The sequence below is a fragment of the Furipterus horrens genome, unplaced genomic scaffold (genome assembly GCF_987537825.1).
Source record: "Furipterus horrens unplaced genomic scaffold, mFurHor1.1.pri manual_scaffold_9, whole genome shotgun sequence".
In the NCBI taxonomy this organism is placed as follows: Eukaryota; Metazoa; Chordata; class Mammalia; order Chiroptera; family Furipteridae; genus Furipterus; species Furipterus horrens.
In genome coordinates, this window is record NW_028327179.1 from 80028799 (window position 1) to 80054204 (window position 25406).

General features: G+C 48.0%; 1 protein-coding gene and 1 long non-coding RNA gene across 4 annotated transcripts in view; one reads left to right on the plus strand and one right to left on the minus strand.

The window, feature by feature from the left end:
- The first annotated feature begins 2398 nt into the window (after positions 1-2398).
- On the plus strand, positions 2399-8389 carry LOC150002026 (uncharacterized). Of its 3 annotated transcripts, XR_016513108.1 has the most exons (3): positions 2400-2581; positions 6926-7111; positions 7811-8389. It is a non-coding gene; the product is annotated as an uncharacterized LOC150002026 (long non-coding RNA). The 3 variants fall into 3 exon arrangements; XR_016513109.1 differs by having other exon boundaries at positions 2399-2586; positions 6926-8389; XR_016513107.1 differs by having other exon boundaries at positions 2399-2581; positions 6926-8389.
- Positions 8390-13635: 5246 nt separating this feature from the next.
- Positions 13636-25406, minus strand: part of LOC150002027 (palmitoyltransferase ZDHHC11-like) — a 426431-nt gene continuing 414660 nt past the window's right edge. The window contains exons 4-5 of the mRNA XM_090287759.1: positions 16084-16239; positions 13636-13718 (exon numbers count right to left, since the gene is read on the minus strand). Of these exons, the coding sequence (XP_090143885.1) occupies positions 13636-13718; positions 16084-16239 (239 nt within the window). The remainder of the gene's footprint in view (positions 13719-16083; positions 16240-25406) is intronic.

Consider the following 25406-nt stretch of genomic DNA (forward strand, 5'->3'; position numbering starts at 1 on the left):
CGAGGGTGTGAGGACGTAGACCTGGACCAGTACAGGTTCTCCACTGATCAAGGGGTTCATCTGTGTTGCCCAACAAAGAAGAGTGGGTGTAATAAGAACTTCTGAAAAACACTATAGTCTTTCAATGTGTAGCTCAGGTTGGCTCTCCCCAAGCCCCTGCCAGGTTCTTGCTATGGGAGCCTGTCCCCCATGACAGAGCTTCCAGGTCAACCCTTCCGTGGCTGACGGGGGTTGCAGGTCTGAGGTCCTCCAGGAGAGGCTGTGCTCTATTGTGCCCAGGAGACACCTGCCGTTGTGCCTCAGTCGTGTGCCTCAGAGTGGCCTGAGGATTTGTGTGTCTTGCTTGATGCTCTTGCAGCACCAGCTCATCACGGCTAGGCCTGTGGGTGCCAGCATCCCTCCCCACCCGTCCCCTTAGCGGCCCAATTGACTGTGTGAGTTTCCTCCGGCTGCTGCTGTAACAAGTACTGCAGACTGGGCGGCTTAAACAAATAAGTCTATTCTGTCAGTTCTGGGGCCAAAGTCTGAAATCAAGGTGTGGGCAGGACCGCAACCCTCTGAGGGCTCCAGGGAAGGACCTGCTCCTCAGTCTCAGCTCTGGTGGTCTCAGGTGTCTCTTGATTGAGGATGGCGTCCTTCTCTGTGTCCTCACGTGTTCGTCCCTCTGTCCTAATCTTCTCTTCTCAAAGGGATGCCGGCCACATGGATAAAGACCCACCCTAAGGACCTCATCCTAACTCGATCTTCCACAAAGACCTGTTTCTGAGTAAGGTGCATCGCAGGTGGGGAGGGTCAGGGCTGCAAGTTCTGTTGGGGACTCCGTTCAGCCCCTAATGGCGGGTTTGCCTATGTGCCGGATTATAACCCGTTATCTTCATTGTCTTTTGACCCGTATCTCAGCGCTGTTTGGGCCCCGAGCCTTTGTCCAGTGGTCGTGCTGAACTCCTATCTGCTTTATGGCCCAGCAAGGATTTCGGGTCACCTGTACTTCCTGGCAACACCTGGCGTGGACATACCCCTCCTCTTCGGAGCTCAGGGCTTAGTCTGTGCTGCTCGTCCCCACTGGCCATACGACGTGGACATGGGATGGGTTCCCTGGCTCCCCAGGGCCCTGGCTGCCTTTGGAACACACTTGTCAGTCCACTTTTCCACCCTAGGAACCCCGCACCAGCGACACCCTGGAGGGAAGAGAGCAGGTGACTATGGGCCCTGCTCTCTGCCTCCTGCCGCTGCCACCAGGAGGAGAGGCTATCAGTGCGAGGAGGGCCTGGCCTGGCCTGGCCTGGGGCCCTCTGCACTGTCTGTTTGCCAACATGGGTTATTGCAAGGGGACCTTCCAGCCTGTTCTCAGAACAGCTCCTGCAAACACTAAGGACTAGTTGGTGGCTCCCGATTTGTAATCAAAGGGTAACCAGGAGCACCCTTCCTTTTCCTGTTTATGATTGCCCCTGAAAGTAATAGCAAGGAACTTGAGGCTGTGGCAGCTACAACGTAGCCCTTCCATTCCAAGGACTCAGCACCACCCCCCCTCAGTGAAGGTCACTGAGTGAGACCAGCCAGGTCATTTTGGGGAAAACGTGACCAAATTTCTCTCAGTAATCACTGCTGTGGGTGACCAGTGAGTGGAGCAACTGGCTTGGACCTGATTGAGTGCTGAGAGCCGGCCGAGGCATTTGGTCAAACAAGCAGACATGTTTGTGTCCAAGGGAGCTATGGAACAGTTTAGTCCACTTCATGTGGGTGAGACACAACCCCCAAATCCTAGGATCTTTTCCCCTGGAAGCCTCACCCACTTGTTCCAGAGAAACCAGTTCCAGGAGATGGCATATCCATAGCCCTGCACTTTTGAAAGGGCTTGGGAAATTGGCCATAGGTAGCTCTGCAGAGCTTACCAGGTAGGCCCAGGTCAGGTGCCCTGGCATTGCCAATTTTAAGTTGAGTGTCTAAGTGTGTAGAATGCTATCTCCTTAGTCCCTGGCAGTGTTCTAGTTTTGCAGCCAAGTATAGGTGCTTTTACTCTCTCTCTCTCTCTCTCTCTCTCTCTCTCTCTCTCTCTCTCTTCTGAAAGATTTTACTTATTTATTTTTCAGAGAGAAGGAAGGAAATCGAGCACTTACAATGACATGGATGAACCTAGAAGACATGCTAAGTGAACTCAGACACAGAAGGACAAATACTGCATGATGTATATGCACATGCTCAAACTCATCAAGTTATACATATTAAAGATGTGCAGGTTTTGCATATCAATTATACTTCAATAAAGCTGTAAGAAGTTTATGAAAGAGATTTACAGGCACCCTGTGGGAAAGGAATACTTTCCCCCATGTGCTGAAATAAAAGGAAGTTTTATCTGCAGAGAGATGTCTGACCTAGAGAGAGATCTGGGAATACTTAGTGATATAAAGCCAAGCGCACAGATGGGAGCATTCAGAAAAACGTGTGAAGTGGGAGTAGTGCTGGGTGAAGGAAGAGATGAGGGAAGACTCTTTAAGAAAAGTGAAGAGGGAAAAATTTGCAGAAGCATCTGAGAACAACTGGAGAGGCAGATGGAGGATCCTGGAAGAAGCCGTGTCAGAAAGTAAGGTGACAAGAGGGTTTGGCTTTGGGTGGTGGGCACACAGTGCAATACACAGGTCTTGTATCATTGAAATGTACACGCGAAGCCTATATGATCCTATTTACTAGTGTTACCCCAGTAAATTTAATAAAAGTAAAAATGAAATAAAGTAAAAATTCAGTAAGGTGTAGGCAAAACAAGAGACTGCATGAGAATAGAGTTAGTGATGAACCAGTTCACACCAGAGGCCTGTGAGGGAAACTTCTGGGTTGGGTCCTGTGGCAGGGCAGGACACTGCGTAAAATCTACCACCCGAAACCGTCTGTCACCAAGGGCAAAGGAGACCCCAACAGGCCGAGGGACAAGATGTCCTCATATGCCTTCATTATACAAACTCACTGGGAAGAGCACACGGAGAAACAACACCCAGGCTCCTCCAGGAATTTCGCTGAATTCTCCAAGAAGTGTTCAGAGACATGGAAGACCATGTGTGCAAAAGAAAAGTCAAAGTTGGAAGATATGGCAAAGAGTGACAAAGCACACTGCGACAGGGAGAGGACAGATTTCTATCCTCCCCCAGTTGATACGGGGGAAAAAAGATCCCAGTGCTCTTACAAGGCCTCTATCTGCCTTCTTTCTAGTTTTCTGTGAGTATCACCTAGAGATCAAAGGTGGATTATCCAATGGAAATAATGAAAAAGAATTGGTTGAAATGTGGTCTGAGCAGTCAGCCAAAGATAAGCAGCTGTAAGAACAAAGCAGCTAAGCTGCAGGAGAAAATGTGAAAAGGATATTGCCGCACACCATGCCAAGGGCCAAAGTGAAGTGGGAATGAAGGGCCCTGGCAGACCCACAGGTTTAAAGAAGAAGGAACCAGAGGATGAAGCGAAGTAAGAAGAGAAAGATGATGGAAAGGATGAAGATGAAGAATAAATGACTGTCCTGTACAGATGTGCCTGGAGTATTATGTGTTTTCTCAGGCAATTGTTTTGCTGAGAATGTAAAATCAAGCACAGCTTCATATTAGTTTCAGTAGAAAACCTGCATAAATTTTGGTATAGCTTGTAAGATTATTTGTAGGGGAAAGACATTTGAAAAAAATGCAGGTTGCACCCTGTCTGGTGTGGCTTAGTGGATTGAGCACTGGCCTGCAAACTGAAAGGTCACCTGTTCGATTCCCAGTCGAGGCACATGCCTGGGTTGTGGGCCAGGTCCCCCATTGGGGGTGTGCGAGAGGCAAAGGATCAATGTTTCTCTCACCCATTGGTGTTTTCCTGCCCCTCATTCTTCCTCCCTTCCCCTCTCTCTACAATAAACAAATCAATATAATCTTTAAAATAACAAAAATGCAGATTATAGCTTTCTGAGGGACTATTAAATACAGTTAGATTTTAAGGCTTCTGATGTTAATTTAAGTGTTTCCAATTATTGAGTGTTTTTTCTAATTTCTTTTTTCTTTACTTTTAAAATTATATTTTATTGTTTATGCTATTACAGTTCTCCCAAATTTTTGCCACCTGTCCCCTCCACCCCACCACACAGACTCCTTCAGAAAATCCCCACACTGTTGTCCAAGTCCATTGGTCCCACATACATCTTCTTTAGTTACTCTATTTCCTGTGCTATACTTTATATGTCCATGACTGTTCTGTAACTACCAATTTGCACTTCATAATTCCCTCACCTTTTCCAGCCAACACCCATAATGCCCCCACCCCCTTTCCATCCCTTCCGTCTGGCAACCATCAAAACGTTCTCTCTATCTATGTTCTCTTTCTGTTCTGCTTGTTTGCTTACTTTGTTTCTTAGGTTCAATTGTTGATAGATATGTTGTTATTGTTTCTTTTTTCTTCTTGCTGTTCTGATGGTGTGTTTGTGTGTGTGTGTGTGTTTATTTGTTTGGCTTTTGCTTCCTTGCATTCCAAATCATTGATTTGATTCTCAGCTTCATCCACTCAACTGTTGCTTCAATGTAAATTGTTCTTTGTTTCAATTAGTGTATCCTTCAGTCCCGACTGGATCTTTTCTACGCTGTTGAGGTTTTCACTAAGCTCCTTGAGCCTCCTTATAACCAACGTTTTGAATTCTGCACCTGATAGACTGCTTTTCTCTTTTTAGTTTCGTTTTCCTTTTCCTCGAGTTTTGTCCTCTTCTTTCATTTGGGGCACGTTTCTTTGTCTGTTCTTTTTGGCAGCTTTCCTGTGTTTGTTTTTATGTGTTAGGCATAGCTACTATGTCTCCCAGGCTTGATGGAGTGGCTTAATATAGTAGGTGTCCTATTGGGTCCAGTGGCACGTCCTCCCCTATTACCCAAGCTGGGTACTCAAGGTACATCCACTGTGTGGGCTGTGTACACCCTACTGTTGTAGTTGAACGTTGATTGGTGTTGGCACGTCCAGCGTCAGCCACTGCCTGTGTTCTGTCTGGGGCCACACAACACTTGCCACAAAGTGATCTGCAGATGGTTGCTACTTGTGCTGGGCTTGGAGGTGACCAGTGGAGGCCAAGCAGTGAACAAAGGCTGACTGTTGCTAATGCCGGGCCTGGGGCAACTTAGCAAGAGGTATGGGGCTCACTGAGGCCAGATGCTGCTTGTTTGAGAGAATATAAAAAAGTCTGAAGCGTGAGCCAAGATAAGCCACTCATAAGGGCAAGCCATTGGAGACAGCTTGGTGGGCCTAAAAGTTGGGTGGTGCAGGTCCTCACAGAACAACCAGTGCGGGGCGACAGTGTTAGCCAGGCTGGTGGAGTCTCAGATATGGTCCCCATCTGCCAGCTCTGTCACTCTGTTGGGGGAGGGTTCAGAAAAGAAAAAAACAGCCTCCGCCAGTACTTTTGTGTGGGAGGAAGCTGACTCCCGCTCTCACCCTGACGCTGGATAATTCTATTCCTTCCCATATGTCTCTGATGCCTTTCAATCTGCTGGAGGTCAGAGGGAGGAAGTTCGAGTAAGTCTGTGCATGGGTCATTTAGGAGGAACTTCCTGGGACTCCAGAAGTTTCTCTCTTCCACACCTCAATCCCTGCTGGTTTTTACAGCCAGAGTCACAGGGACTTTGCTTCTTGACACTGGAATCCAGGGCCAGGGCAGGGGGACTGGTTTGGCGCTAGGACCCCTTGTTCCTGAGATATCCCTCCCAATTCTTATCTGCTACATGTGGATGTGGAATTAGCCTGTTCCTGGTTTGTTACCCTTGCTACCAGTCTTGATGTGATTTCTTCTTTAATTTCATAATTGTAGGACTTCCACTCAGCTCAATTTCTGATGGTTGTGAATGATGGTTGTTCTATAGTTTAGTTGTAATTTTGATGTACTTTGGATGTGATTGTGAGAGGAGGCAAACCAGTTTCTCTCCATTGCCATCTTGACCACATTTCATCTTTGTTCTTCCTGTAACATCAACAGAGCTGCTCCAGTTACAATGACTCTTCTCACGCTATCCATAGCACTTCAGGATGAGGTTTCCAGCTATGTGCTTGTCTCGAAACTTATGTTTGACTGCTTTTTGGAACATGCCCATCTTCTTTAATTTCTTGATTTGAGTATAGGGGCACAGTAAATTCATAGGAATTAGTATCAATGGTAAGTTTTGGGCTTTTTAGAATGTTGCATTGTGTTTAAAAAATGGTAATAAAATTATGTATATTAGCCCTGACCGATGTGGCTCAGTGGGTGGGCAATGTTCTGAAAAGTGGAAGGTTGCCAATGCCATTCCTGGTCAAGACACACGCCTAGGTTGTGGGTTCAGTCACTGGCCAGTGCGTGTACAAGATGCAACCTATTGATGTTTCTCTCTCACACCAATATTTCTTTCCCTCTCTTTGTCCTTCCCTTCCTCCCTCTCTCTATAAATATATATATATATATGTACATATATATTTTATAAAATAATATACATAAAAAAGAAAGGTGTATAGCAAGTTTCAAGGTGAGAAAGTGCCAATGGTACTCGAGGCTGCAGAGATCCCAAGGCGAAAGCCTAAATAGAATCTATTGAAGGATTAGCTGTAAAGTTAATTATGGTGATGACTGCACATTTCCGTGAATTCACTAGAATCATTGACTTGTGCACTGGAAATGGGTGAATTTAATTCATTTTATGGTATGTAATTTATACCTCCAAAAAGTTGCTTAATGTCATTTTTAATTTAAAAAACTTGCAAATTCTGTAGCACTTTAATAACTACATGGAAAAAATGTCTCCGAACACATAATGCATTCTGTTAAACTGATAACCTAAAAATATACAGGCAAAATATAAACGCCTTTAGAATATGATATAGGAGAACAACTTCACGCCCTCAGGTTCAGAAAAGCATAATTATCTAGCAAGGAACAACCTCATAATCGTGTTTCTTCAACTAGGGAGAAGAAATGGAGCAAAGGCCACAAACAAATCATTCCCGGCGAAGGAAAATAAATGTGATAGGATTCCCAGTTTACACAGAACGTGGAGTGAAACAAAGTCCCTCTGTGTGGCCTCACCAGAAGCAAAAGCTGGTCTTCATCCGCAACAACAGATTCACAGTGGAGACCACAGACTACAGCTAAGTAATATAGACACTGTGCCTTTGTAGAACATCCTCATCTATATAGTCAAAGCTTAACAGGTGTCAACATCTGAACTCTTTACTGGTGGCTTTAAGGCAAAATGGGTAAGATGGGTCTCAAAATCTACCAAAGGAAGGACACATTGCCCTGAATAACTAAATCATAATAAATTCTAAAATTATCCTAACAGAAGTAACAAACAACAACCTTGCAAGAGTAAGATTGGAAGAAAGCTCACTTCAATAAGTGGCGGGCAGTGATGGGGTAAAAAGAACAGAGCAAACAATCTGAGTAAATCTCAGAGAAGGAAGTTCAGAAGGTTGTTGGTCTAGAAGCATGGCTGAAGGAAAAGGTGGAAGGATGTGGAAGGAGCTAAGAAGGAAAAGATAAGCGCCAACGAAGGAGCAGGGTACTCAGTTTGCACTTCACTTTCATAAGCAGTACTGCAAGCAGAGGTTAGAAATGCCTCTGTGAATACACACAGGCTGTCTTTTCAGAGTAAGACATACTTACTGGCCCTTGTCTACTAATCAAAGTCTACGTACCTTAAAATCTCAAGTCCAAGTTTAAAATCCCTGACCTCTCCAGGCAGAGCTCGGCTCCTCCCCACACAGCTAGGCAAACTTTGAAATATCACGATTAGCCTTCATCACATCACACTGAATGAACTTTATGTGTTTATGTCTCTTCTCCTACTAGACTGGAAGCTCCTTCTGACAAGGACAGTATATCATTTCACGCTAGCATCTATTACAGACCCCAGCACAAAGGAGGTGCTCAGGAAATACTTGCTGCGCGAATGACCGGGACTACACTGAGAAATGGTGGCTATAACAGGCAGCAGAGAGCAGTCAGAGGAAAAATCAAACAGAGTGAAACCATTGAGGAAACTGCTACAAAATTCCAGGGTAGAAGTAATGAGGAGCTGACCCCAGACAATGACTGGAAAACAAGAAAAGCGACTCAAAGACATGGATGACAACAAAGAGAAGTAGATGATGATGACAAGGGTCAAAGTCTTTGTTCCTGGAAAACCACTTATTCAAAATTTGTTGGGAATTTCCTTGGTGTAATATACTATAATAGGCATTAGGAATGCACTAATACTTGAAAGTAAAATTTAAAATGACCTCGATTTTTTAAATAGTATTGCCAATCAGGTCTCTAAGGAATTAAATTTAGAAGAAAAAGTAGTGGGATATTTTAAAGGAAATGAGCTTTGCACAGCAAACTATGGTCACTGATTATTAAAGTAACCAGAAATTGAAGTAACTCTCAGCCTTTGAGAAACTGACTAATGGTACATGTCTCCTAAGCTTCCCTACTCAGACTCATGGAGTCTCTGGCAGCTGGGCTATAGCATGGGGAGATATGACACCCCAACTGCCCAGGACACTAGCTAATTTTCTCTGCCCAAGAATGCTGCACCTGCCTACTGTAGGCTTTCCATGTAGGAGTAGAACTTCCAGGCACACCTCTGGGCGGGTGTGACCGACCCCTGCGGCCCCTTGACCGACTGTCTGTGTCATTGAGGTGCATAGGTGTGAAACCGTGATGGTCCTCACATGTAAACGTGTATACAAGCATATGCCAGATATATCGTGGTTTTGTACCGTGGCAGCCACATACAGTGAACGTCACAATAAAGTGAGTGACCTACATTTTTTCATTTCTAGGTGCTTATAAAAATTATATTTACAATATGCTGTAGTTTGCTAAGTGTCAAATAACAGTGTGTCTAAGAGTGATGTATATGCCTTAGTATAAATATGCTTTATTGCAAAAAATGCTAACCACCATCCGAGCCTTCAGCAAGTCATAATCTTTTTGATGGTGGAGGCTCTTTCTTTGACGTTGATGGCTGCTGGCTGATCAGGTGGTGACTGCTGAAGGCCGCGGTGGCTATAGAAGTTTCTTAAGATACAACCATAACGTTCTTCTCTGCATCCACTGACTCTTCCTTTCGTGAACAGTTTCCCTGTAGCGTAAGATTCTGTTTCACAGTGTTTTACCCACAAGAGAACTTCTTTGAACATGAGTCAATCCTCTCAAACCTGCTGCTGCTTTATTCGCTAAGTTGGTGTAATATTCTAACATCCTTGCCTTCATTTCAGCAATCTTCACAGCCTCTTCACTAGTAGATTCCATCTCAAGAATAGAAACTCTTTGCTAATCTATAAGAAAGAACTCCTCGTCTGTTGAAGTTTTATCATGAAATTGTAGCAATTCACTCACATCTTTAGGCCTGACTTCTGGTTGTAATTCTCTTGCTATTTCCACCACACTTGCAGTTACGTCCTCCACTGAAGTGCTGAACCCTCAAAGTCACCCGAGAGTCTTAGAATCAAGTTCTCCCAAACTCCTGTTAATGTTGCTATTTTGACTTCTTTTCTTGAACCATGAAGGTTCTTAATGACAGCTAGAATGGTGAATTTTGTCCAGAAGGTTTCGATTGACTTTGCCGAGACCCGTCAGAGGTATCCTATGGCAGCTAAAGCCTTACGAAATCTGTTTGTGAAATACTAAGACTTGAGAGTTGAAATTGCTCCTTGACCCATGGGTACAGAATGGGTGTTGTGTTAGTAGGCATGAAGACGACATTCCTAAGAGCTTTTGGATGACCAGGTGCACTTTCAATAAAAGAAATATTTTCTCCTGAGCTGTAGTTCTCAACATGGGCTTGAGAAAGATGTGCTCTCATTCAGGCTTTATTGGTCATCTATAGAGCACAGGTGAAGTAGATTTAGCATATTCTCAAGGGCCCGAGGATTTTCCAAATGGTAGATGATCAAAGCTTGGACTTAAAGTCACTGGCTACATGAGCCCCTAATAAGAGGCTCAGCCTATACTTGGAAGCTTTGAAGCCAGGCATTGATCTTCTCCTGTCTAGCTATAAAAGTCCCAATATAGAGCCTATTTGATCTCCACCAAAAATCTATTGTTTAACATAATCCCCTTCCATGGTTATCTTAAAGACCCCAAACAGCCACAGCAATCTTGAGGAAGAAGAATACAGGAGGAGGAATCACAATACTTGATATCAAACTATACTACAAGGCCATGGTAATCAGAATAGTTCTGGTGCTGGTGTACGAACAGACATATAGATCAATGGATCAGAATAGAGAGCCCAGAATTAAACCCAGGTCTATATGGTCAACTAATATCTGACAAAGGGGGAAGGAACATACGATGGGGTGAAAAGAGCCTCTTCAACAACTGGTGCTGGGAGAACTGAACGGGGACATGCAAAAAAATGAAACTAGACCACCAACTTACACCATACACCAGAATCAACTCAAGATGGATCAAAGACTTAAATGCAAGCTGTGACACCGTACAAGTCCTAGAGGAAAACATAGGCAGGAAAAATTTAGATATCCCACATAGCAATATGTTCACCAATATATCTCCTAAGGCAAGGGAAATAAAGAAAAGAATAAACAAATGGGATTACATCAAACTAAAGAGTTTCTGCTCAGCAAGAGAAAACATCAGCAAGATGAAAAGGGAACCAACTGTATGGGAAAACATACAGCAATTCAAAAGAACCTATGCACCCCTGTGGTCATAGCAGCACTATTTACAATAGCCAAGTGCTGGAAACCACCTAAGTGCCCATCTGTAGGTGAATGGATCAGAAATCTGTGGTACATTTACACAACGGAATACTATGCAGCAGAAAGAAAGAACTCCCACCATTTGCTACAACATGGGAGAGATTAGAGAGGATTATGCTTAGCGAAATAAGCCAGGCAACGAAAGACAAATACCGTAGGGATATCACCTGATACAGGAGACTAATGAACAACACAAACAAGAGAGCAAACTAGAGCCAGAGCCGAGTAAACGAGGAGCTGACTAACAGTTACAAGGTGGGAAGGGGGAGGGAGAAAAGGAGGGTAAGAACGGGAAGGGTCTAGTTGAGGAACATGTCGAAATGACCCACGGACATGTACAACGAGGTGGTGATGGACTGTGGGAGAAGGGGCGGGCCTGGGGGAAGCAATGGGGAAAAAAGTGGGACAACTGTAATATAAAGCAATTTAAAAAGACGATTGTTTAAAAATAATAAATAAATAAAACAGTGGTCTTAGCTGGATAACCTACTACAGCTCCTGGCTGCTTCAATGTGCACTTTGATGTTAAGGAGACGGCTTCTTTCCTTAAACCTGATGAGCCAAACTCTGCTAGCTTCTGCCTTTCTTCTGAAGCTTCATTGAAGGTAATTTGGGCTCTGCTCTGGGTTAGGCTTTGGCTTAAGAGAATGTTGTGGCTAGTTTGATCTTCAGGCCATCATAACTTTCTCCTTATCAGCAATAAGGCTGTTTTGCTTTCTTATCATTTGTGTGTTCACTGGGGTAGCACTTTTCCTTTTCCTCGAGAACTTCTGCTTTGCCTTCACAGCTTGGCTAATTTTTTGGTGGAGGAGGCCTAGCATTTAGCCTGTCTTGGCTTTTGACATGCCTTTTTTGCTAAGGTCAATTAATCCGAGCTTCTGATTTCAGCTAAGAGACCTGTCACTCTCTCTTTCGTTCGAACACTTAGACGTCATTGTCAGGTTATTTATTGGCATAAATTCAACATTGCTGTGTCTTGGGAAGTAACGAGGCTAAACATGGGACAGTCGGTGAAACAGTCAGAACACACACAACATTTATCAAGTAAGTGTGTGGTTTTATATGAGTAGAGTTTGTGGCCCTGAAAGAATTACAGTAGTTACCTCAGAGATCACTGATTACAGATCACAATAACAAATACAGTAACTATGAAAACATTTGAAATAGTGTGTGAGCAATATGTGATGCAGAGACAAAAAGTGAGCAAATGCTATTGGAAAAACAGTGCTGAGAGACTTGCTCAGGACACAAGTTTGCCACACTCTTTCACTTTATACAGAAAAATGCAGTATCTGTGAAGGTCAATAAAGCAGAGTGCAATGAGATGAGGTGATGTCTGCACTTAATTTCAGTTTGAACGCCAGGGTTCTTGGAACTGCACAGTAATGATTTTAACGTTGATGAGGAAAAATCAATATGTGAAGAAACTGTCACAATAAAATAAAAAATCTTCAGAGGTGGGGCTCGCCTACCAGATATCCAAGGTAGCTGAATAAAGCCCTGTCACCCAAACAGCACTGTGCTGCTGTGGGACATGGAGAGCTGAGACAGACACCTGTGTCTGGAGGCAGAAGTGAGCCAGGTGTCACCAGGAACTGGGAGTGTCAGGAGGGGTGGCCTTTCATTTTACAAGGAAGGCCAACATGCTGGCCAATAGTGATGTTGCGACCCTATAACCTTAGCTCCTAGCTCAGTGAATGAGAAAATAAATTCAAGATGACTTGGAAATAAAAATATAAAGAAAGCAAATAAGAATGTTGAACTCAGCAAGGACTATGGAGGTTATTTGTATAACCTTGGAGTAAGAAACACTGTTCAAAGGAAGATGTGAAGTATGGAGGTATTTTTCTCATCTCAGAGTAAGAAAGACTATTTAAAGCAAGGCAGTTTAGGAAGAGAATAGAGCTAATTCCCAAATAAAAGAACTCTGGTAGTGTTACAATTGCCCTACATGCAGATGACGTCGGGCTGTGATCTGTTTACTGTGAAGACAAATGAAATACAAAAGATTAACAGAAGTTGTTGACATTGAGCTTGTGTTACCCGAAATTCCAGTCCATTGGTAGCTGATTTTGAACAGTACCTCAGAGGCTCCTGGGCCCAGGGAAAGGACCTCACTGTGGGGACAGCACGCATCCCCCCAACTCTGGTGCCCTGTGCTCCTGTGTTTTCCCATCTCCCTTCTGCAAACAACTGGCAGTGGGATTGCTGGTTCATGGGCTTTCCAGGTGGGGTAATTTTACTTTCCCACTAGCAACGTGGGAGGCTTCCAATCTCCCAGAGCTTCGCCAACGCTTGGTACTGTTGGCCCTTTTGATTTGAGCCTCTCCTGGTCTATAGTGGCACCGCCCGCTGTCCATCTGCATCCCCCTCGTGCAAGGTCATTGGTCATCCTTTCACGTGCTCATTAGCCACCCACAGCAGTGAACAGTCTGTTCAAATCTTCTGCCCATGTCAAAAACGTGGTCATTTTTCTCACAATTGAGTTTAGAAACTTCTTTATGTGTTCTGGATACCAGTATAGATTGGTAACTACTTTATTTCTGTCTGTGGCTTCTGTTTTCATTTTTCTAAGGGGAACCTTTGGCGGGGCCTGTGTTTGTAGCGTTGATGAGGAGCAGCTCAAGCAACGGACCTCAGGGAGTCAGCCCTGCTGGCATGACCCCAAGCAGCGTGAGTGTAGAAATGATGCAACACAAGCATGCTCATCTCACACACCGACAGAGACATGCACGGCATCACACACATACCGTGTTCATTTACACACACAGAGGACCATGCCCACACAGAAGCAAAATTCTCTGACTGAGTGGTCCTAGCCACAAGGTGACCTTGGGATTGAATAACAGGAAGGAGGCAGCACGGGGGCATCAGTACCTGTGGTTTTCCTTGTTGTAAGGGACCTCACAGTGCTCCTCTGTGAGGCACCTGGCCTCTGTTGTTCACGGCCTGTGTGTCGTACTCATAGGTGCTCAACCCTTTTGACACTAAAAAGGAGAAAGAAGACAAAGCGCAGTTACAAACCATCCACTGTGCCCATGACTCAGCCCCTCAAGGCTCCACCTCAGGGTGTCAGGGGATGGATCCTCATCCACAATACTGGGGAGCTGCTGGATGGCTACTCCAGGGCCCACCTGGCCCTGGGGCAGCAGCCAGCAGCTGCTCACACACAGCCGAGGCTTGTTCCGCCCATTCCCTCAGGGGCCGCACTGCCTAGCTCACAGCCCACGAAGTGAACATGGACCTCTGACTAGTGCTGTGCGCCGCATGCTATTTATTGAGCTGAGACGCTGGCACCACCGTGCGGCAGGGATGCTCGCCCAGGTCCGGGAGCTCCATGGAGCTGAACCTCAACCTCTTCCCTGGGCAGTCTTCACAAGTGCTTTGGCTTGGCTTGCGTTTGGACCTGACTTATCTTTCTCCGTTAACTCCATTGGCTCTCAGTGCGTCCTTCCACATTGAAGCGGAACGTGAGTCACTGTTGGAGGATATATGCTTGCACTTGTGTATATTCCAGTGGAAATATTCATCCCTTTGCATGGGTTTCCCCAATTACCATCAAAATCAGCTTGTAGGCATGCCCTGTGTGTCTCCCAGAGCTCACACTTATTGGGAGCATGTTTTACGTAAAACATTTAACTCTGACATAATGATAAAGTAGGGAAGGCGCAGCACAGAACTTGAAACTTCACAGGTGAGGACCTTGGAAGCCAGAGTGCGAAGTGTTTGCATTAAAAGGAGGCCCGCCAGTTTTTTCCTCCAACATCAGCTAGAGGCAATTTATAGAATCCTGCTCTTCCTCAATATCACCCATGACGCTTTCTCTTCCATTTTCCATGAACGAGGCTTTTCTTGACACCTCTGCCTGGGCACTCTCCACGTCGGCCCACCTCCCTAGGGGATCTCAGCCTCACCGACAATTTCATTCACTCCCACTTATGTTCTGAAGACTCATCAGGATGTTCCTGTCACAAACTTCAAAATGAGCATCCAACTGCCAACAGCTTCCCACGTGTTCCCAGGAGTGCCCACCGCTGGGCTTCCTTGCCTTGTGTACTCCATCCTCGTCCTCCGGAGTGGGGCTTGTCCTAGCGACTTTCAGAAAAGGCAATGGGCCGTCCCTTCCATGATTGGGCCAGAGGGGCTTCTTCCGTCCTGCTGCCCTCTCTCTCAGCCTCATTTGGTCACTGCCATGTTCCGAGATGCTCCTCATGTTGGGACATGCACGTGACAAGGATCAGATGGAGGCCACTGGCCAACAACTCACAAAGACTGACCCTGCCGGCAACCTGATGGTGAGCCCTGAGTGGGTCCTCCCCAGGCAGATGGAACCACAGGCCCTGCCACCACCGTGACTGAGCCTCACCAACCATCCATGGCCAGAGGACCCAGCTCAGCTCTGCTGGACTCCTGACTCACAGCACTGGGAGGTAATAATGTGTGTGTTTTTCGGTGGCTTCGTTTTACTGTAAATAATGTCCCAGCTCTCTTGGGTGCCCCACTTGCAATGAGCGTGGCACCAATACCCTCTTCGCTACTCGAACTGAAGTCCCCAGGTGGCCATCCTGTACATGTTCAGTTCTCTTGTCCCTGTAAACTAATCACCTGTGTCCTGAATGGCTGCTGCAGGTGCCAGGCTTAGCTTGCCTGCCCAGTGTGTACCTCCAGGCTACTGTACACCCTGCTAAGGGGCGCTCTTTTCAAAATGTGTTCTTGACCCTGTCAGCCACCTGCGCTACCCACCCCCACCAGTGCACTCAGCAGCTTTGGGAAGAGCCTTGGCCAACAGCACTTCGGGAACTGTTTCTATGTACTTCTCTGTCTCAGCTGGGGTTGTCCCTGCACTCGAGCTCCTTCTCTCAGAGGCTACAGGCAATAACCATCCCTATTTCCCAAAAAAGGCTTCACAGTGTGAGGGAAGCCATGCCCTTCCCTATTCAAGGATACGATGGAGCCTGCCACATGCCCCTGCCACGTGGACGTGAGAAAACCATCAGGTCCCTGAAGAGAGTCTGGCTAGTGGTACCTTGTCATGGTGTGGAATGTTTTCATTGTTAGGATTGCTGATCAGTGCTTTTCTCAATCACCCTGCTCTTTATCCATGGTCTTCTCATCTTGCTTCATAGGTCTTATTTATCCTTCTGAATATGTTAACCTACTACTGTTTAATGTCTTCCATGTTTTCTGCAGTTCTGGGAACAGAACTTGCCCTGTAACCTCTCAGGATGTCGGTTTGTCCTTTGGGCATGGAGCTCATTTCTGGCCATCAGAGGGGCAGCCTGCCTCAGGACACATGTGAACATGAGGGGGCAAAGACTGGACAGCGTGGACTAGGGGCTTGGGGGCCCGTACCTAGGTAAAGGTGGAAGATGAACAGCTTCCCTATCATCAGGAGGCTGATGAGGTCTAACACCAGCACGATCACCCCGATTATTGCCACCACTATGGTCCTGGCCTTCGGATGAAAAGAGAACAGAAACCGCAGCCACGTGTTCTCACTTCCAGCATCTGTGGAGACAAGAAAGACACACAGCATTTGCACTGGTTGTTATGGCAGGACCTCCCTTCACGTAAGCACCATGGGATAGAGCTGGTAGGGTGGAGGGAATGCCAGCCTGACAGATCACCTTCCTGCCCAGGTGGGTACCTACCTGCCCAGGTGATTACCTCCCTGCCCAGTGACCACATCCCTGCCCAGGTGAGTACCTGCCTGCTCCAGTGACCACCTCTCTGCCCAGATGATCCCTTTCTCTTTTCCCAGACCACATCTTTACTGAGGTGACAAGCTTCCTGGCCAGGTAAGCTTCTTCTCCTCACCCACATGACCACCTCCTTACGAAGGTGAGCACCTCTCTACCTACATGAGCATCTCTCCAAAGAGGTGAGCCCTTCCTCCTCACCCAGGTGTGTGCCATGCCACCTAAATGCCTTTGCACACCCTTCTCTCAGTAGTGCTATCATGATCACTCTCTATGGATCCAGTAGATGAGGCTGTGAGAGGGTAACTCTGTCTAGGTCACAGAGCCTGACCCTCTGAGTGACCCCCAACACCCACCTGGTCCTGCAAACCTACAAGCCTGGCACCTCCCCAGGCCCTCTCCATTCTGCCCCAGCCACTCTCAAGTAGCACTGGAAGGCTGTCGTCACCACCCAGGGGCATTTCTATCATATGGTCCTCTGTGATGCTCATAGCCATACCGTTTCCATAATTAAGTGTGAGAAAAATTTTGAGGGCTCATGTGGGTGAAGTAGTGAAAACTGATTCTAGGAGAAGTTGGCTGGAGAGAGAGCCTAAGACACACCAGAAACCAGAGAGGAAGCAAACCAGAAAGCAGGGGCTTGCTCTTCAATAGTGCGTGTCTGTGTGGAGCATACCTGGGTTCACAAGTTGGTTTATAAGATAGCCCAAGACTATTGCCACGATGCACAGCAACCAGGCTATTGTGGAGAGAAGAAGACTGAAGAACCACCTGTGGGAAGGGCAGACATGGCTCAGAGCTGGTGACAGTGGCCCTGAGAGCACAGTGACCAGCGCCTGTACGTCCTCATGAAGTAAGGGGCCCGGCCTCTAAGGACAAGTACCTAAGGATCCCGAAGGCACGGGCAACCCTGAATACCCTGAATGCTGCTCTGGGTGCGTGGCATAGCTCAGGCCTTTGGTCTCCTGCTCTCTGTCCTTTGAGCATTTTCCCCAGCGCTCTAGAGGACATCACTGGTGCATGGCCACTGAGAACCACACCTGCAGTCTTATATCGCCTCACAGCATGGAACCAGGATCCCATTGAATCCCCACAAGGGGGCTGCAAGGAGGGGACCACCCCCAGCTCACAAAGCTAAACTGACTCAGAGATGGGTGTTATCTCCCAAGCGACCTGGGCCCACCAAGAACTTTGGATCAAGATTCCACGGTGTCCCCAGCCCCCTGTCCACGGCCAGCTTGCTTTTCCCTGCTCCCACTTATTCCTGCCAGGACCCCCTTGGTCCCCACCTCACCTCTCTTCAGCTCTGGAATTATGCGAAAGGAGCCTTTGGGGCTCAGCCTGGACTCAGGTGGGGACCACTGCGGTGGAACAGACTCCCTGTGAGAACAGCTGTGATCCCATCAGGGGCCCGGGAGGGACTTGAAAGCCAGGGCAGTGCCATGGAGGGCAGCCAGCCGGTGCATGGCCTCCCCAGCTGCTCTCAATCCCGGCAGGCCAGCCCGCAAACCTGCACGCTCTGTGCCTGCCGACGGCACACACTTGGGAGGCTCATGTACGCATCAGGGCCCTGTGCTCTGACCTCACAGAGGAAGCCCCTCCTGCCCATGGCTGCTTGCTCCTGGCACGCACCCCCGCCCACATCCTCTGTGCTCGGGGCCTGGCCTCCCCGGCGGGCAGAGAGCAGGGGGACCCAGGCCAGCAGGTCAAAACTCAACAACCCAGTCTGTGTTATGTGTACAGAGGCCACTCCTCTACAATCCTAATGAGGGTCGCCAGCTATATACTTTGTGAGGACAGATTCACAGCATGTCCACGGTCTGCACCATAGAATACGTTTTGGAAGACAAGCACACAGGGAGACCCTGAGGGCATCCATGCTGAACAATGAAACACAGCCCACTGTTGCCCTTGGTGCCCACTCTAACCCACCAGGCCCCCAGCCCACAGACCTCTGCCCTTCAGGACCCTCCTTTGCCTACCCTTTCACCCCCTCCCAGCCATTCACCGGTAATTCCTGCTCCCGACGCAGGTGTTCATCCACTGGCAGTGATGATCAAACCCAGCGATGCATTTGTTGCACACCATACAGTGGTAGGCTTTCGCGCTCCTGGAAGGAAAAATTTGGGAGAAGCAGCCTGTCAGCAACCTGTGCAGATAAGGGAGGGGCTCAGAGACCCCTCAGTCTAGAATGAGAGGAAGATGCAGCAGTAGCCCCAGAGAGAACCAGTGCCCCTGGGGTGGGGGCGCCGTCCCTCAGCCACACCTGCCACACTGAGCCAGGGTTTGAGGCCTGGAGTCCAGGCTAGGATCCCACTCTGAGCCACTGGGCCTCCCTCTCATGCCCCCCACTGTGTCCCCAAAGCCCCTAAGCACCCCAGGTAGTTCTCCAGGCCTGTGATCTGGTGGGGACAGGCACTCATCTGAGACACCCCAAGAAAACAAGTGCTTTTCTGCTCTTAGATCTGCTCGGGGCGGGGGAGGGGTCTGTGTGCCTGAGGGTCACAACACCAGTGAGCTGCATGAAAGCAGCCCCTGCTTCTAGGGGAAACAGCACCACAGTGTCCCCCAAAAGTGGCTGGAAACTTAAATTTGGTAACCCTCCCAGTGGGTAGAGGCCCCACGCCAAGCACTCACTCACACTTCGATTTGACATAGGGTGCAGTACACTCTTTTGATGCCGTGACTGCAGTTTGATCTTCCAAACCTGCGGAGCAATTCTTTATAGGGGTTTTTTCCCCTTGCTGCCTCTTCTGCGGGATCGGTGGAAACACATATGATGTACATCATTATGCAGCACAAGGAAGTTGTGCCACTAACCTTCGGGTGGGTGTGTCAAGGAATAACAGCCCTGGGCTTGGTCAGCACCTCAAAAGTGGTCCTGGCTCTGGTGTTAGTCCTGAAGACGTGGGCCCAGCCGGTGGCAGGTACCGAGGACAGCCTCTCTTGCCCGTCATTCTCCCCACAGGAAGGACAAGGCAGAGCTTGCTAGTGGGGGCTAGCACAGAGGGGTGAATGAAAGAATATGTGGGGACACAGAGAAGGACGCTGTCCTCAAGCCAAGAGACACCTGAGGCCACTAGGGCTGGGAATGAGGAGCTGGTCCTCCCCTGGAGGCCTCAGAGGGTTGTGGCCCTGCCCACACCTTGATTTCAGACTCTGGTGGGGCCACTTCTGGGGAACTGACAGAATACACTTATTTGTTTAAGCGGCTCAGTCTGCGGTACTTGTTCCAGCAGCAGCCAGGGGAAACTCACACACGGTCCATTGTGCTGCTAAGGGGGAGGGTGGGGAGGCATGCTGGCACCCACAGGCCTAGCTGGGATGGAGCTGGTGCTGCAAGAGCATCACGCAAGACACACAAGAAAACCTCAGGCCGCCCTGAGACAAGAAGTACAAAGGCAGGAGTGTCCTGGGCACAATAACACAGCCTCTCCTGGAGGACCTCAGACCTGCAACCCCCGTCAGCCAGGGGAGGGCTGGCCTGGAAGCTCTGTCATGGGGGACAGGCTCCCATAGCAAGCACCTGGCAGGGGCTTAGGGAGAGCAAACTTGAACTGTACCTTAAAAGGCTACAGTGTTTTGTTTTTTAAGTTCTTATTAAACCCACTCTTCTTAGTTGGGCAACACAGATTGATCCCTTGATCACTGAGAAAGCAGCAGTGGACCAGTTCTCACCTCCTTCCTGTCTCCGAAGCTCTCTGCCCACCTCCCAGGGGCACCCTTGCTTCCCCGTGAAGCTAGGTGTGCTCTCTCTGCACCCACTGTGGGCGAGAGCTGACACTCCTATGTGAGCACGAGCACTTGCACTTTATCCAGGGCACAGAAATACTGAGCCTCACAGAGAATAAAAGTGAAGGTGAATGTTAGGTAGCTGATGAAGGGGACATCTTGAGAATGGGAGGTGAATGGGATGGGATGAGAAGTTGGGAGCGGAAGAGGACCGCTGGGGTTGACTCAGCATAGAAGACAGAGCTCAGAGGGAGAGCATCTTCAGGATATACCTGGAGCCCCCTCTGCTGGAGGAGTCCTTGTGAAGCCCCTTCCCACTCAGGACAACAGGCATGTGCTGCCCCAGTAAAAGGATACTCCGCTGGTGATGTACTTCCACTGACTAGGCAGCAGGGGAATAAAAATGCAATACACCAACAAGGCCAAGATCAGGAACATGACCCAGGATATCACCTGGTATTTGTTGAGGGGTTTCAACCAGACGTTCACTCTGGACAAGTGAGGTGGCACTATCTGCTTTGCCCTGCTGGTCACAGGTTCTGGGAGGACCGGTCTCTGGCTCCTGCCACGGCAGTGCATCTGCAAGACCAAAAAGGGGAGCATGGCAGTCCGTGGACCTCCTTCCCGCAACCTGCCACGGCTGGGGAGACTCCGGGGGTGGGAAGCCACCACCCTGCATCGCCTGGCACCACTGTTGATAACAGAAGTGGCGGGGATGCATCTGGGGCTGGAGCGGTCAGAGGACCCTCCACAGGGGAATCAAGGCATCCCCTACAGCGTTTAGCCAGGCCACAGCCACGATGCAGCTGTGGGAAACGGCTCTTAGAGGGTGTGTGGCCCACAGATGGAGGAATCTGAAGGGGCACCCACATGCCTGAACCCCTGGTGTGGGCAAGAGTCAGTTCCTCGTGGCCAGCGGCAGCCTGCACTGATGCCAAGGATGGCTAAGGCCTAGATCTACAGCGTGTCCCAGGACCTGGCCTGTTAGGAGGGACTGAATAAACACGTCTGGGGCTTGCTTATAATGCACATGGACTCATCAGAAGACCTATCGGTCTGGGGGGAAATGGTGGGTCAGCACCGGGCCCTCATCCTTGGAAAATACGGATAATGTAAGAAAAGCAAACTCCGCAGGTGTGATGAGGGGATGCTCTTATTTGAATGAAATCCTCCCTGAGAATTCTTCCTGTCGGTGACTGTTAGAACCGGAGACCATGTTTCTAGAGAGTTCTGTGTTAATTATTCTGTGGGGACAGGCAAAGCCTGTGATCTCTGGCTACCCTGGTATCTCCCAGGGAGAGCAGCTAGGAGCAAACAGTGGCTCCTTCTGGCCAGTGAGGTGGCAAGGGTCACCTGTTGATGAGGAAAATGCAGAACATTAGATTGTATGGGAGAGGGGGTGAGTGACATTCACAGCTGCTACAGGTAGACTTTTAGGAAACTTGGCCTGGCCACATTATGTTGTGCAGAGCCCTTCATTGTCCATTCAGAATAAAGTGCACAGGAAATGTAATTGATACTGAAAAAAATTCTAAGAGTCTTTTTTATGAGTTGTGAAATCCCTTAGGAATTTCCTAAGAGCTCATTCTGGCTGCTGTCCACTGCTTTGGTCACCCACTCTGGTTCTCCGGGTGTGACACCAGGTGGACTTCGGGCCACAGTGGCCCCGAACTTACTTATCTGTAGGGTCCAATGGGGCAATGAACAGGATGCAAGAGAAGAAACAAAGAAAAACGTGAAGAAAGTGTGTCTGTACTTCAAGTAGATTTAAGATTTCTACACAAAGTGTGTTCCGGGAGCTGGACAAGAATGAGATTGCTTACAATAGATGGATACCTATAAGTTGTAACTGATCTCCGTTTTTGTACAATTTAAAACAGAGTAGCTCTTCAAGTTCTGAGAGTCTTTAGATCCTAAAGTAGACGCAGCGAAACTAAAGCATGAGAGCAAACTGAAAGATCTTGAAATATATGAGGCTGAAAGTGCCCAGAAAAGGTTCATGCCAACGAATCTGAAGACTGGCCACAGGAGTGAGCAAATGAATCTACAGGTCTGTCTGAATCAAATCTATGAGAAAATCAAGTCAAAGCAATGCCTGCTGACAGAGCTATGAGTCTGGCCAACTGTCAGCAGGCACCTTGGTCAGCAAGGTGACACAGGCCGGGGGCCAGGCATACACTTACCCATGGATGTTTACGACACGTATCTACAAGCACAGACAGAAGTCCAAAGCTCTCCCAGGTACTGTGCTGGGATTTCCCGGGTTCTGCAGAGGACCATGGGGTCTAAAAGGGTTCTTTCGGATAAAGGGGCTGGATTGTCCTCCCCTGCCCTAAGGAAGGTGCTGCACACCCTCACCTCACTCCTCCCCTTTCAGCAGGGTCTGCACTTATCTCCATTAGTAAAGACCAAGTGCTGTTTTCACCCAGTTTTTAAACATCTGTGCAAAAGGGAACGCATGCATTATCTAGTCCAAATTCTCACTTTTTGGGGAGATCGGTTACAAAACAACAACCGGTACCAAATACCTGGCTGTCGAGAAATGTGGCACTTCCTGCTTCCTTCTGGGTTGGAATGGGCACAATTAAAGTGGGCTACCTGTGAGCACCCCCACTGTCTCCCTGTGTGGGCAACGTGCTTCGTCTGGGGACACCCCATCCCACAACCAAAGGGAGTCCCTCCAGGGGTAACAGAGACATCCACCTCCAGCCACCCATCCACCCATCCCATTGTGAGGACCATCTGCTCGGGGCCAGGCCTTCTGGGAAATATCACTTCCCATTGGAGATTCGGCTGTCCCCCAGCAGCTCCACACTTAAGAGAAGTGAAACAATAGTGCTATCCCATCTGCCAATGGCACACAGTTCTTCACGCTTCTTAAGGGGAGGTGTGCTGCTGAGGACCCCACGGCTGAGACAGACCAGGTTCCCTCACCCAGCCAGAAAGCAGATGCCAACAGGCTCATTCCCTGTCACTGAGCCCCCTTCCCAGCACCACCGTGCAGCCAAACTGGTCAGACGCCAGCAGCAGTGAAAGCCAGCGAAAGCGCTCTCCTCCCCTGTTCCACCTGACACATGGCTTTAATGCTGCCGTCGGCTGTGAACACACACACACACACACACACACACACACACACACACACACATTACACCACACCCACATCACAAGCACAACACACAACCCATGCACAGCACACACATGACAGCCCCCACACATGTCACACACATGCACAAAACACAGGTGCACAGGCACTACACGCATACACACCACACACCACTCCTTGGCACCCTTACGACACCATGACCTGTGTGCAAACATTACTAAACTCTGTCGTCAGACACAGACCCTGATGTATAGGAATCATGATTTGGCTCCGTGTCCCGCTGGGTCTTTCCAGACCTCCAGCACCAAACCTGCTAGTCCCCTGCTGAGAACAGAAGTGAAGCTCCTACCTCCACACTCTTCTTTTTTCAGCTATCAAAGATGTCCTGACTGAACAAAAAAGCATACACACTCTTGCTCAGCACAGGCCAAACTGAAGAGGATCGTAAAACCAGGACCTCAGAACCTCCCTGGTTGACACGGCAACAACAAAGCCCCAGGTACCTCATAATGTCCAGTCTCCTGGACACGCCCATTGCCAGCTGAGTTGGGGGATGGTGATCTGAAGCAGACCCCGCGGAGACCCCGAGGATGATGTGCAACGGTGGGCTGGTGGGCAACATCAGCCTTCACCATCTGCACGTGGGTCCATTTTACGTGGTCCTCACTTTTACCTAGAATGCTTCTTATCATGATACAGCCCCTCAGTGACACAAAGGTCAGCTCATGGCCCTCCCTGACCTCCTTGCTTTAACAGCTCACTGTGGCCAAGGGGTCAATCCCAACTCTCCTCATCACACTTGACCCAGTCAGTTCTTTGTGCTCCAGAAGCCAAGACTCACATCCTTGCCAGGGTGTGGGCGCCTCTGGGTCAGACCTGGGGACTGCGGCACAAGCACAGCTGCCTGAGCCTGATGGCCCTGCAGGCTGCCTTCTTTGTGGCCACGCAAGTGCCATGGCAGAAGGAGAAAGGTCAGGGAGTGAGGGACACATGAACGCCAGGTGCCGACTGGGAAGTCAGGTGCCAGGGAGGCCTTTTAATGGAAACCAAAAGGCCCCTGGGAACCAGCTTGTCCCTAGCCACATTTTCTCCTGGCTGGTTGAACTGCCTCATAGCATGGAAACAGGATCTCACTGAGTTCCCACAAGGGGGCTGCAAGGAGCGGACCACCCCCAGCTCACAAAGGTAAACTGACTCAGAGATGGGTGTTGTCTCCCAAGCTTACTATTTAATAAATAGTGTTGGAAAAATTGGACAGATACATACAAAAAAAAAAAAAAAAATGAAACCAGACCACCTTCTTACACCATATACAAGAATAAATTCAAAATAGATTATAGACTTAAATATAAGATCAAAACAATAAAACAGATAGAAGAAAATATAGTCAATAAAATAGGACATTTCTCTTAATATGTTTACAGATATATCTCCTCAGACCAAGGAACAAAAAAACAAACAAACAAACAATAAACAAATGGCACTACATCAGACAAATTTTTGCACAACAAAGAAAATCATAAAAAATAAAAAATCCAAACCCTACTAAATGAAGGAAGACATTTGCCAATGATACACCCAATAAGGGTTAATATCCAAAGCATGTGAGGAACACAGACAATTCAACGCCAAAAAACAAACCATCCAATTTAAAAATGGGCAGCCACTGAACAGACACTTTTCCAAAGAGGACATACAGATGGCCAAGAGACATGAAAAGATGCTCAACATCACTAATCATCAGAGATGCAAATTAAAACCCCAATGAGACATCAACTCACACCTGTGAGAATGACAATCATCAATAGATTCACAAATGTTGGTGAGGATGTGGAGGAAAGGAAACCCTTGTGCACTGTTGGTATGGAAGTTGCTCAAAAAATGTAACATGTAATTACCTTTTGACCCAGCGATTCTACTTTGGGGTATATATCTCAAGAAGCTTAAGATACTAATTTGAAAACATATAGGCACCCCTGTGTTTATTGCACCATTACTTACAATAGCCAAGCTATGGAAGCAACCCAAGTGCCCATCAGTAAATAAGAGGATAAAAATGGTAGTACAATGAGAAATGATTTGGCCATAAAACAGAATGAAAGCTTTTTTGTAACTGCATGGATGGCTCTAGAGGATATTAT